General features: G+C 47.4%; 1 protein-coding gene across 1 annotated transcript in view; it reads left to right on the top strand.

The window, feature by feature from the left end:
* TNR (tenascin R) overlaps nt 1–12858 on the top strand; it is a 90819-nt gene extending 77961 nt beyond the window's left edge. Inside the window, exons 18-22 of the mRNA XM_068141375.1 lie at nt 2508–2659; nt 3991–4087; nt 5029–5190; nt 7116–7279; nt 7854–12858. Of these exons, the coding sequence (XP_067997476.1) occupies nt 2508–2659; nt 3991–4087; nt 5029–5190; nt 7116–7279; nt 7854–7973 (695 nt within the window). The 3' untranslated portion in view covers nt 7974–12858. The remainder of the gene's footprint in view (nt 1–2507; nt 2660–3990; nt 4088–5028; nt 5191–7115; nt 7280–7853) is intronic.
* The last annotated feature ends 852 nt before the right edge of the window (nt 12859–13710 follow it).

Raw genomic sequence — 13710 nt, 5'->3', positions numbered from 1 at the left:
AGTTGAGGAGTCTACCTGGGCTTGGCTTCTTGACTGGGGTAAAGCAACAGAAACCCACGCACAGCAGGCACCTTGTCCAATAAGCACCAATTCCAGACCTCAGTAGCATCCAAGACACTGTTGCCAGCTGGTGCAGCATCCAAACACAGGTTTAATTTGCTTTTAAGATGAAGATAAGCATCAGCAAGACAACAGTTTCTCCCTACTTACCCCATATATCAATGAGACAGAAGCACCTATCAAGGAGATCCAATCTATGGACGACATCCCTCAGCCAAGAGTCAGAGCCTAGGATTCAATTTGCTCTGGTGGTGCATCAGGACACTTTGCAGATAACAAGGACTTGTCTTTAAGGAGACTTTAAAAAAAAAAAAGGAAAAGAAAGAAAAGAAAACCTGGCTTAATTTAAATTGTTTTGCTTCCTTCTGCTCACAGTACACATCCTGGGGTTCTTCCATTCCCTCTGACATATTAATAGCTCGGCCTCTTTGTTTCATGTTTGCATAACGTTCTTGGGGAATTGTATACAGCTGGGACAAAAGGAAGAAACAGATACAGTATTTATAATTTATAGTGGTTTGCAATGTCTTTCAAGGTCTCCTTGGCTCTTAAAGAGATGAATATAAATTAAGAAACAAGTAATCTGTGCAGAGCTCAGGGGAGCCTGAAGCCGTTGCCTTTGAAGCAGTTTGCCTTGCTGGATGCTCTAAAATGCAAACACTGTCTCACCAGCACTTCCACTACAGGCTGTGAAGATCCCCTCATTCTTCCCATCTCCAACACTTGGGCAAAGTAACAACCTCCAAGCCTTCAGGTCATGAGGATGGGGGAATACACCCAAGTGGGAAATAATAGACAAAAGTCTGTACCCTTAGTAGAATCACAGAATTGTTTCAGATGGAAGAGACCTCTAAGACCAAGTCCACCCACCAACCCAACACCACCATGGCCATTAAACAGGTCTCAAAGTGCTGCATCTACCTGCTTTTTTAGCACCTCCAGAGATGGTGATTCCACCACCTCCCTGGGCAGCCTGTTCCAATGCCTGACCACTCTTTCAGTAAAGTGTTTTTTTTTTTCCTAATATCCCCTGGTGCAATTTAAGGACATTTCTTCTTGTCCTGTCACCTACGGAGAAGAGACCCACCACCACCTCACTCCAACCTCCTTTCAGGGAGTGGTAGAGAGCAATGATCCCTCCTCTCATCCTACTCTTCTTCAGACTCAACAATCCCTTTTCCTCAGCCACCCTTCACAAGACCTGCTCTCTATATCCTTCACCAGCTTTGCTGCCCTTCTCTGGACACACTCCAGCACCTCAATGCCCTTCTAGGAGTGAGGGACCCAAAACTGAACCCAGTATTCAAGATGCTGCCTCACCAGTGTCAAGTACAGGGGGTCGATCACTTCCCTGCTCCTGCTGGCCACACTATTCCTGATCCAGGCCAGGATGCTGTTGGCCTTCTTGGCCACTTGGGCATACTGCTGGCTCAGATTCAAGCAGCTGTCAAACAGAACACCCAGATCCTTCTCTGCCAGGCAGTTTCCAGCTGCTCTGCCCCCAGCCTGGAGCATTGCATGGGGTGGTTGTGATCCAGCTGCAGCACCTGCCAGTTTGCCTTATTGAACCTCATACAGTTGACCTTGGCCTATTGATCCAGCCTGTCCAGATCAACTTCACACTTCAATGCAGAACTAAGACACCCTCAAAAGCCACATCCCTATGGGCAGCCCCGTGCACTCTTTTACTCCATCATCCATATGCACCAACAGCACAGAAAAAGGTAGGTTTCCTCCAACAGAGGGTCAGGGAGATTTCAAAGACATTTCATGGTTTAGTTGTTTAGGTGGGTTGGATTGGTTGATGGGTTGGATGCAATGATCTTGAAGGTCTCTTCCAACCTGGTCTATTCTATTCTATTCTATTCTATTCTATTCTATTCTATTCTATTCTATTCATTAGAGGATGCCTGAAGCACAGCCACACAGCCAACACTGCCCATCTCTAGCATCTCATATAGCCTAATTCCTGATCAGTTTGCAAGTACCAATCAGCCTGGTGTAAGTCCACCATAATTTCCAAGGGCATGGAACAGAAGAATCCCCTCAGAATCAGTAAAGTCACAAAACTTCCTTGGAGCTGGCAATCCTGAGAGATGTTTCAGTATTTTCACAGCTGTCTAAATATACCAGTGACAGCTTAAACCCCAAGGCTTCAGACATGGTGCAGAAACATGGTCCAAGAAGTGGCATCCCTCATCATTCATAGTGATGTTGCCATGCACTTTCACAGCCTAGGCCATATGGGAGATTAACTAATACATGAACACATTTTTTTCCATTAAATCCTCTGCTGTTGTTGGCAGACGTGAAGTCCTACCACATCGTATCATAACTCAGGACTGGGAAGCCAAGTTAGATGTTTCCTGGATCGTAACCAGTGAGGCTCAAGGCATGCAGAAAGGGTGCCACTCTGCTTAGATTTTGGGTTTAATTTAATTTTGCAGGTGGTCGTGTCTTTGCTAACCCTCAGGACTGTGCCCAGCACCTGATGAATGGAGACACATTGAGTGGCGTCTACACCATCTCCATCAACGGGGACCTGAGCCAGCGGGTGCAGGTCTACTGTGACATGACCACTGATGGAGGTGGCTGGATTGTGAGTAGCCATGCACTTGCCCTATGTGATTGTCCACATCACAAAGAAACCCAGCTCAGTCCTACCAGCAAAGCCAAGCACCATGCCATGCAGGAACAACAGCAGGCTTCACATCGCACGCTTCATTCCCCACGCCACAGGGAATGGCCCACGCTCCAGTAATAATAGTTACACTTGGAGAAGTGCCCTTTGATTTATTTGACATGCTTCTGGAAAGCAAAATCTGGGACTGAAGCTGATTTATTGTTCTAGAAATGAAATTAATGGCTGACAGCTTTCCTGGGGAATGGTTCAGGCTGCCTGCAGTAACAGGATGTCAGGCATCCCCCCCCCATTGAGCCTGCACAGGAACATTTGAGAGGAAAATGCCTGTTTGGCTTTTGGATTGCACAAACACAACTTGTCTTGACATAGATGGATTGACAGCCTGAGTAAATACTGCTCTGGTGCTTTGATTTGGTTTGTGTCAAACACACACTTACATGCATTACACAGAACTCCGCTAGATGTATAAAGAAAGAAAGAAAGTGCTTCCTTAAATGCTGGTTTCTAGCATGGATGTTCTTTTAGCCAGGTAATGTCCCTTGACCTCACTCTGCCTCAGAGCATCCAATTGGATAACACAGAGCCAGCCAAAAGTGGAATCTCATGCTAGAAAACCAGACACCACATGTTGGGTAGAGCAGAAAGCTTGAATGTTGATTCCTTCCTAGTCTAACACTGATTTGCCTTGGATGTAAAAGACCTTTTGGATCACCAAGTCCAGCCACAGCTGGCTGTGCCAAGCTTGCACACATTATAGGATCATAGAAACATTTTATTGGAAGAGAACTTTAAAATGATTGAGTCCAACCATTAATCCAGCACTGCAAGGTCACCACTAAACCATGTCCCTCAACACCACATCTACATAGCTTTGAAATCCCTCCAGGGATGGGGACTCCATCACTGCCCTGGGCAGCCTGTGCCAGTGCTTGCCAACACTTTGGGAGAAGAAACTGTTCCTAATGTCCATCCTAAACCTCTCCAGGTGCAACTTGAAGCTGCTTTCTCTTCTCTTATCCCTTGTTCCTTAAAAAAAGAGACCAACCCCCTCCTCACTATAACCTCCTATCAGGCAGCTGTAGCATCATCCTAACAGTTCTTCCATCTGCACAGGTATTAATTTCATGGCTGCAATTAACACATACTGAATGGACATCACAATTTTCTCCCCTGAAAGCCACAATGGAAGACAAAGTCTTGGCTTCATTTTGAGTGCCCCAAAGCCTGGTGAGGTCATCCCTCTTCTCCTTTAGACTGATTTTCCCCCTGGTCCTTCCTCACTGCAGGTCTTCCAGAGGCGGCAGAATGGGCTGACCGATTTCTTCCGGAAATGGGCAGATTACCGAGTTGGCTTTGGAAACCTGGAGGATGAGTTTTGGCTGGGTGAGACCTTAACCACTTGTCTTTCATCAATGTATCAAACCCAAGATTCCCACACACTGAGCTACTCTCTTGTGCCAACTGTTGGCTCCTCGCCTTTCACCCCACTCCTCTATACTCTCTCAGGCAGTTGTTCTTCTGTTGTTCAGTCCCTGTCCTGCACATTAGAACATGGTGGGGATCTTCCTGGATCAAAGCCCACCACCCTCTTTTGGATGGCTACAGGTTGCATTGGTGGCATCATGGACTGCACCTGGCCTAGGCCAAAACTCAGTTGCCCAAAGAAAGTAGGAAAGGGGCGAGTAGGAGACCTGGCAATGCTTTGATACAGAGTGTGCTCCCCCAAAACCTGAACATGAGCTGAGGTCAACCCTGCAGCATAAACACTGTCTGGCTTGGACATGAGCTTAACAACAACACGAGAAGCACCAGAGCTCCACAGCTGAACACCCCCAGCTTTAGCAGCATGGAAAAAGATTAACCTGGGCCTTGAACCAACCTTTCATAGCCACAGGGTGGTGAATCACAAAATCACAGAACGTTAGGGGTTAGGGGGGACTTCCAGAGATCATCCCATCAAGTCCAACCCCTCTGCCAAAGCAGGATCACCTAGGGCAGGTCTCACAGGAACACATCCAGGAGGGTCTTGAAAGTCTCCAGAGAAGGAGACTCCACAGCTTCTCTGGGCAATCTGCTCCAGTACTCCCATCACCTTCACTGTAAAATGTCTCCTCATGTGAAGCTTGAGCGGGAACAGAGAGCTCAGACCCCACCAGTGCCAGGAGAGACAAAGACTTAGCCAGAAGTGCTGTTGCTCTTTGGTTCCTCTCCTCACACTATTTTCCCACAGCTGTTTTATTTTCCTAGAGCTTTTTTTGTTGTTTGCTCAGGGAGCGGATCCAGGCACTGGGTCTCACTGGGTGTCTCATTGCTTGTCTCACCAGGCTTGGACAACATCCACAAGATCACATCCCAGGGACGCTACGAGTTGCGAATAGACATGAGGGACGGCCAGGAAGCGGCATACGCCTACTACGACAAGTTCTCCATCGGCGACTCCCGCAGCCTGTACAAGCTACGAATCGGGGACTACAATGGCACTTCAGGTACAACCTCCTCGACAGCAAGTGGTAGGGAAAACCTGGGGCTGCTGGGTCTGAAACTGTGTAGGAAATCCCAATATCAAAGCTTACTTGTCTGGAGCAGCAAGATACAAACCCATAGCCCTTTCTTCCTTCCTGCATGCAAATCATGTCCATCACGTTCACAACCAGCTTTTCAAGGCACTGTATTTAAAGGTCTTTGACATGCTGGAGAACTGCAAATGTTGTGGAATGTTATTTAGAGCTTACTTTTCTGAAGGATAACATCTCTAGAATACAGTCTCCCCTGAGATCTTGCTGAGGAACACAGTTTAGTACCAGGCTTGGTAGAGTTAGGTAATGGTTGGACTTGACGATCTTAAAGGTCTTTCCCAGATACAATAATTCTATGATTCTGTGTAAAGCAGGCTGATAAATCCCACTAAGGACACAAAGAATTTTCCATTGGGGATTAGATATTAAATCTCAGATGCATTGCTGTTCAAATAACCAGGTCAATCGTCAGACGTGCCACCTCACTTGGCAATCGCCACAGCTGGCTATCAATGCCATGCTGGAGGGTGTATTTATTGCCCTCCCACAGCAATGGAAAAATCTGAAATCCTCTACATCATTTCCTCATACAAAGGTTTTGCAAGGACACTGTCACACCTGCTAGGCTTTGCCCACCAGAAAATGGTGGGCAACAGAAGGAGGATAGATACAGTTGCAGCCCCTCTAGCTGGAATCATAGAATGTTTGGGGTTGGAAGGGTCCTCTAAAGGTCATCTAGTCCAACTCTCCTGCAGTGAGCAGGGACATCTGCAACTAGAGCAGGTTACTCACAGCCCTGTCCAGCCTAGCCTTGAATATTTCCAGGGAGGAGGGAATGGGTTACACATGCCCAGCCACTGCAAGCCTCCACGATTCATACAAAACTTTACCACCATGCGCTTAGTGAGGAACCCCACGTTACTTCTAAGATGCAGGAATTTCCTTATTCAATATCTGGTAGTTGCCAATGGAAGAGAAGAGACAGGGATCCTGGCTGCATGCAACACAGCACTTGCTCTGAGCTGAAGTCCCAGGGCATGAGGCATCCAACATACTGCCAAAAATGCTGGTACCAGTCCTGCAGACATGATCGCCTCCCTTTCCTCACACAAGCCATCCAACCAAGGACTTCTGATCTCCCTTGACCAAAGGCAGTCAAGACCCACCAAATGTGGTTCATTGCCAAGTTTTCTAGCAAGTCTCTTGGGGGCTGGACAGCTAGCCTGGGTCCACTTCATACCTTCCTAGGGACCACCAAGGAGCAGATTAGGAATGTCTCTATAAGTACCTCACTCAGGTTTAATAATGACCATATTTCACTTTGGCTCTTCTTTCACCCAAAAGCAGCTCTCTTGTTCCTTAGTAAGGAGGAGAGATGAGGTTGGTGGGTTTGGTGGAATAAGAGGTCACATACTTTCTAAAGGTTCTTCCTCTTATCCAAAGGAAGAAAAAGCCAAGAAGTGAATTCTTGGCCTCCTCATGGAAAAGAAAAGAAAAAAGAAAAAAAAAAGAAAAAAAAAAAAAAAAGTTCTCTAGTTCCCTTTAGCTAAGAGAAGGGAAGGAGGCCAAAAACATCCTGGAGTTATGTAGCAGAGCCAGGCTTCAGGAGAACAGAGATGCCCAAATTTAGGATTTAATTCATGGCTGGAACACTGACATTCAGATCCAAAACCATAAAGCATTTTACATGTCAAGCCCAATCAGCCTCTAAGATTTGCTATGGTCTGTACTGACCCTAAACCCACAGCTGAGGACCTCAGGTGAACCAGTTGTGAACAAGCCCGGTTAAGCTGCTCCAACTGCTGGTCCACAGGCTACCACACACGTCAGACTATCCCCACGTCCTCGTGAAAAGACCACAGCCCCACCACCGCTAACAGCTCCTCTTTCCATAGGGGATTCTCTCACCTATCACCAGGGCCGCCCCTTCTCCACCAAGGACAGGGACAACGACGTCGCTGTGACCAACTGTGCCATGTCCTACAAAGGGGCCTGGTGGTACAAGAACTGCCACCGCACCAACCTCAACGGCAAGTACGGAGAGTCCCGGCACAGTCAGGTAAGGGTAGAGCCGGGCTGAAAGCCTGCAGCACCTCCTCTAGCAGCACAACCAAGCACAGCAGCAAGTCCGGGATAGGACTGGGGCTCAATGGTCAGGGCACCAGGGTACAGAGCGTCCTGGCACAGTCAGGTAAGGGTAGAGCCGGGCTGAAAGCCTGCAGCACCTCCTCTAGCAGCACAACCAAGCACAACAGCAAGTTCATGATAGGACTAGGGCTCAATGGTCAGGAGGGAACCAGAGTCAGGAGCACCACTGGAGTGGGCCAACAAAAGGTAGAGCAAAGGGAACTACCTTCAAGTCATCTGGACTGGTACTTTGTGCCTCACACTGGCTGCCATGGTCACTTATGTGGTACCTTGTCAAGTTACTTCTGAAAAATAAGTATGTAAAATGTGATCAGGAGCCTTTGAGCAGTGGCAAAGAAAACATCAAGCCAAAGCAGCAGAAGAATGCCTTGCTCCTGCTGCAGCAAATTCTTCCATCTGGCTTCTCTATAGTGGTCCTTCCTTTCCCACTATAGTTTCATGTTAGGGCCTTTCCTCACCCTGTGCCTTTCTCTCCCTCCTGCCAGGGGATCAACTGGTACCATTGGAAAGGCCACGAGTTCTCCATCCCCTTTGTGGAAATGAAGATGCGACCTTACAACCACCGTAACATCTCTGGGAGGAAGCGACGGTCCCTACAGCTCTGAGCCAGCTGAATTCCCTCCCACCTCCCACCACCTGACCTTTTCTGTCATTTGTTTGTATTTTATAATATGAAAAGGGGGAAAAAAAAATACTACTTGTCTGAGATAGCAACCTGCCCCTCATGAGTGCTGGAGGGCACCACGGCACAAGCAAAGCCGTGGGGAATGAAAGATCTCATTGCTTTGCATCTGTCCCAGAGCAATACCAAATTTCCAGTCTCCCTACCCCAATACTCTGGCCCTCAATATGAGAAGAGAGACAGACAGATTTTTGATATTTTTTTAAAAGACTTGGCAGTCCCCAGCAAACCCTTTTAGAACCATTTGTCATGGGGCTTGTGGCAGAAACCTTCCCCACAGGGACCTTGGTGTGGCCGTTTTCACCTCAGTCACAGATAGAGGCACCTTTTCTCCCTGGCATGGAGGTCCAAACTTCATGCCATCCTGTAGACACCAACTCTTCCAGCAGACAGAGGCACATCTCCCCTGCCCAAGGGCACATCTCTCTTGCCCAAGGGCACACATCCTGGTCACCCCTCCCCTATATGCAGGCACTGTACGCATGGAGATAAAGTGAGGATGAGCAAGCACAAGGCTCACCCCATCCCTGGTATTCACAGATCACACCAGGAGGACTTGGCGTATATCTGCATGTGTAGGCAAACTCTAGAGAACCCACAGCTCACGTTAGCCCCACCATAGTCAAAGACATCCTTGAGTACATGGAGTGCAGGAGAACAAGAGCTGCTCCATCAGCCCCAGTCTGCATCATCCACTTCTCTGAGCTGAACTCACCCCACTTCTGGGTTATGCTGAGCTTCATGGAGAAGGGATTCATATTAGATGACTTGAGAGAAAAATCATTACTTGTGGTCTTGAAGTCTAGGACCCATTTCCTCTGCTACTTCTATATGCCACCACATTGTCTCTGACAGAGGTCATTGGTCCCAACCAAAGAATCTCAGAGAAAGACCAGCAACCAGAAGAGGTGTAACATCACAGCCTACACAGCCTACACAGCCCAGGTGCTCTTCTTCAGGGACTTCCAACGCACACAGGAAAGGATGATGATGCAGCCAAGGGAAGACAAGTGCAATCTGAGAAACACCTTCTCCCTTTCTCCTCCTAAACCATCCCTCTTCACTGCCATCACAAGGGGGACTCAGATCTCAGTGCCTTGGTATCACCATCTCCCTAATGGAAAATCAACTGTTTCCCCTCCGGGAATGAAGGCTTAGTCCATTCAGATTTTGGAGTACTTCAAGACTCTTGGAAGAATAGATGAGTTTACTCTTCCTGATCTTAACTTCTCCCTTTTTAAGGATGATGGACCCTTCAGATATCTCTGGATGCTTTCTGCTGTCATTGACACCACATCCACGTAGCCCAAATGACCACTGTACTGGAGTCACTACTCTGCCAAGGGTTCTGATCAATGCTGGGCATTATCACTGGCCTAGTCTCAAAGAAGGGACCTGTCTCCAGATCTGAGGACAATGCAGCTCATCACTGGGGTCGCAGCCAAGGGAGCATTACAAATGCTAATCTTTCTGATTTAAACACACTGAAGCTGCTTTGTCTGAAGAAACAGCTTCCAGATGGCAACATAAAGGCATCTTTGCAGTAGCTTATAATTCAGGCCCAGTGTCTCTAGCATGGTCATGCTTCTGGACGTTCTGATGTTACTCATCGTGGCTGCAGAGATGAAGAAGGGCATTAAATAGAACAGCAGCCTCCTTCTCCATTCCACATACTGGTACATGAAATCATAGCCAACCCCAAGGTCACATTAGATGCAGGGTCCAACCCTTCAAGTGGTCATTTAACAAGCTGCAGTTCAACCTGGAATAAGGGTGCTGTAGCTCAGCAATATTTCCTATGTGAAAAAGGCATCTCTTCTTAATTCCCATCAGCATCAAACCAGTCACGTCAACCAGTTGAGGAGCAGGTCACTCAGAGAGGATGCAAATGATGTGATCTCCTGCAGGACATGGTCAGTCACAGATGACAGCATGTCATGCCTTCCAAGCAACCTGCCTTGGTTTAGGTCCTAAAAGCCAACAAGAAACAGCTGACAGGACTGATTAAAAGCTAAGAAACCTCCTTGTAGATCACCAGATTAATGCTTTTCCCAACCTCATCAAGAGTTTATGTTCAAGAAGTGTCCTAAAGCTCAGTGGTTACATCTAGGAGCAGGGGTTGGCAGTGGATAACATTCATTGCCTGTCTGGGATGGTGCTGTTTGCTTCTCTACCCAGGTGGAAGGAAGAGACACCAGTAGAATCATGGGAGCTCATCATTCACAATCAGGTGGAAGGCAAGAAACCTCTTTTCAAAGGTACCAGTCAAACAGAAAATTAAATGCTGAGCTTTCCCAGGAGGTTCAGAGGAAGATCCTCAAAAAGGGTGACTATATCTAAATAGATCTCCCTGCTTATGACTGTCATCCCTTCTACCGGTCCTGTAACCAGGATGAAAGGGCCCAGTTGACACAACTCTATCGTCAGGTCTGAAGGACACCCTTGGAGATAATATCTGACCTTCCACTGCTTCTATACACCAATGCTGATCCTTGTTCTCAAATATCATGGCAGGGTGTTGACTTTCCATCACCTTGGTGAAGTGCAGTTGTTAAAATCATTTAAAGGAAAGGTATCTACATGTGGTGGATTTGTTCTTCTAGTGATAATCTAACCCAAGCCTAGGCAACAATCAGCAATGACAACCCAGTCACATTTGGGCCATTTTCCCTTCTTCACATTGTCCAGCTACAGAACACAATTTTCCAGTAGTTTATTTTTCATCATTGCCTGATGAATTTTTCTGGATAAAGCTCCTGACAGCAGTTTCAAGCAAATCTGTGCTGCATGTTGATGCTACAGAACAGTCAGGTAGTTAAGCTCAGTCTCTCTTCACCTTCCAGCAGAGGTTGGGCAAGTCTTTTTTTTCCTGAATTCATTCTCCAACCAGAGCAAGTTTGTCCCTGTCCCCTATCAGTATAGCATTGAGACTGAACAAAGTCTTGGCAACAGGCCTGAAATTCCCAGAAACCCAGCCTGGATCCTGTGCACTGCTCATCTCAAAGGACCATCACTGGGCTCTGGTGGCTCTTCTGCCATCTGGCTTATGTGGCCCAGACTTTCCCCAGACCCCAAAATGAATTCAAAGCTGTTACCTAAACCACACTATCCACTGTGAGATGTCATTTCACATAACATCAAGCAAGTAGAAGCACATCAGGTCATTTATATATCCGTATCAGTATCACTAAGGTTGGAAGAGACCTCAAAGATCATTGAGTCCAACCTGTTACCACAGACCTCATGACTAGAGTAGGGAGGACACTACTGCCCACTCCTTCACCCAGAAAAACACTCTGAGTGCCCAGGACACTCACAACCTTTCAAAGCCACCTTTCATGTTCAGCCTCAAAATCCTGGAAGAAAACACCAAGGGACTTTCTTATCTCATTCAATTTTGATTTCCCTCTGTCTTCACTGCTATCAAACCTCCAAGCCCACCTCTCCACCACACACTGCAGTAAAACATAACCAAAGAAAAAAATTGCCTGAGAGGAAAAGCTGCTTTTAGAAACGTGATGCTAAAGACAGCATCGAGAAATGAATCATTTGTTGAAGGAAAGAAAGAGGACAGGCCTTCCCCAAAGGGTTTTTGGCAGAGGATGCTGGAAGAGTGTCAGAATCACACAAAGGCTGGGAAGAAACCTTTGCTTCTACTCCTCACCTTGACATTACTTTAGCATGGGTATCTCAAACATTCCACAAGCCTAATGTCCTCTTGCCCCAACCTCTTACCTCCTTCCCAACATGATGCTCACCCAAAATGAAGCATTGAGGTGTGGAAGGTAAAACTCATACCACCTGTGTCCCCAGTGGTGTGTCAGATGTCCCCATGCTGGGGTGGCCCTGTGCTCAGAACAGGCTTAAAGGGATCTGCCAAAATACATCATGAGTCCAAACACCCACCTGGTGCCAGCACATGCCCTTCATCCAGATTCAAAGCTGTCCTTCTGCTATGTCCTCACCATTGTACCCTGAGGTGACCACACACCCCTGCCCTATGGTCCCTAGCAATGCCCACAAGTTTTGGCCTTACCAGATGCTGCCAGCAAAGAGCTATTACCCCAACCCCTGCTTAATCCGTGCTTAAACCCACTAATGAAGGGTTCTGTCCTGGGGCCAAGAGAGAAGCCAATATCTGTTTCTGCCAACCAAGCACCCCCAAGATGGGTACCAAACCCACCTGAGCCCCTTGGGGACCAGTACCCTCCAGGGTCACCTTTCCCCTTCCATTAAACCTGACAGTGCCCAGATGGTGGTGGCAGCTCCTTGCCCTTTCCAGGGGGGAGGTTTAGGGTAAAGGGGAGGGAAAGGCTCTTCCCTGGGGAGATGCTGATGCCCAGACCCGCCTCAGTACCCCAGCTTACAGCTCTCCAGATGTCAGTGGTTTTTTAGAAGAATGGTGACACAAAGACCTAACAAACAAACAAGCACCCCTCTTGGTACAGGTGTTACCCTGGAATTGTGGTTATTCCTTAAAAAGAAAAGAAAAGAAAATTACAACCACAAAGAAGAAAAAAGAATGGAGGCAACGAAAACCCCTGGACAGCTTCTGGTGAACTCAACCACAGATGGATGCAACCATCCAAGAGGGAAGATAAACACCAGTAAATGCATAAAATAAAAGAAACAGTATAAATAAATAATATATTAAACAAGTCTCCCCTCCCTGTAATGAAAACGTAGCTCAGAGAATGGGATCGACGCTCGTTAACCATTGTTAACTAGTACTTTTTAGTCCTGACCGCTCTTAGGCTATGTATAGCTCCTTTTTTTAATGCATTTTCTATACATTAATAAAAGATACTGAAGGAGTGAGCTGTGTGCCTGTCTGGGAGTGGGGTGGGATGACATCCTGGTTCATCCAAGCCCAGCAGCATCACAGCCCCAACCACTCCCACGCTGTCACCCTCTTGCAAGGCCATGCTCTGCCCCACTGGAGCTCAGATACTTTTGCAGCCAAAGCAGTTGGCCACAGAGGCGTAGTTCTTCACTTGGCAGTTTGACAGAATCACAGAATGGTGGGGGCTGGAAGTAACCACTTCTAGGCCAGGCCCACTGCTCACACAGAACTAGTTGTCCAGGATCACAATGTCCTGGTAGGTTTGGAATCTTTCCAGAGGAGGCTCCACAATCTCTCTGGGCAGCCTGCTCTCACAGCAAAGATGCTTACCTGCTTGGTTCCAGTTTGTAAGTGTTGCCCCTTGTCCTGTCACTGGGCACCACCCACTGAAAAGAGTACCTCATCCTCTTGACCTCCACCCATCAGCACTCAGAAGATCACCTCCCAGTCTTCTCTTCTCCAATGTAAAAAGCCCCAAGTCTTTCAGCCTTTCCTCCCTAGCAAGGTGCTCCGGTCCCCTCACCCTCTTTGAGATCCCTTCCAACCCAAACCATTCTATGAATCGATACAAGAGGGGTCAGTGTGGCTGCTCCCTGAACCCCAGTAAGACTGGGAGCTGCACTTTGGCCACAGCCCAGCAGATGATGTTTTGTTAATAAATTTAGCTGCTCACATGAGCCAGAAAGGCCTTTTCCCTGCCCTGGCAGCCAGAGAAAGCAAAGCCATGCTGCAAATGCTCAGGACCAGAGCAAACCAACTCCAAAGCTTTCAGTCAAAGTCTGATTTAGGGAGTGATCTGTTACCATCAGGGTGGAAC

This window comes from Melanerpes formicivorus, unplaced genomic scaffold (genome assembly GCF_026170545.1).
Source record: "Melanerpes formicivorus ecotype bairdi unplaced genomic scaffold, bMelFor1.0.p_v2 SCAF_7, whole genome shotgun sequence".
Taxonomy (NCBI): domain Eukaryota; kingdom Metazoa; phylum Chordata; class Aves; order Piciformes; family Picidae; genus Melanerpes; species Melanerpes formicivorus.
The sequence above is the reverse complement of the archived record's forward strand: the minus strand, read 5'-3'. Positions and strand labels throughout refer to the sequence as shown.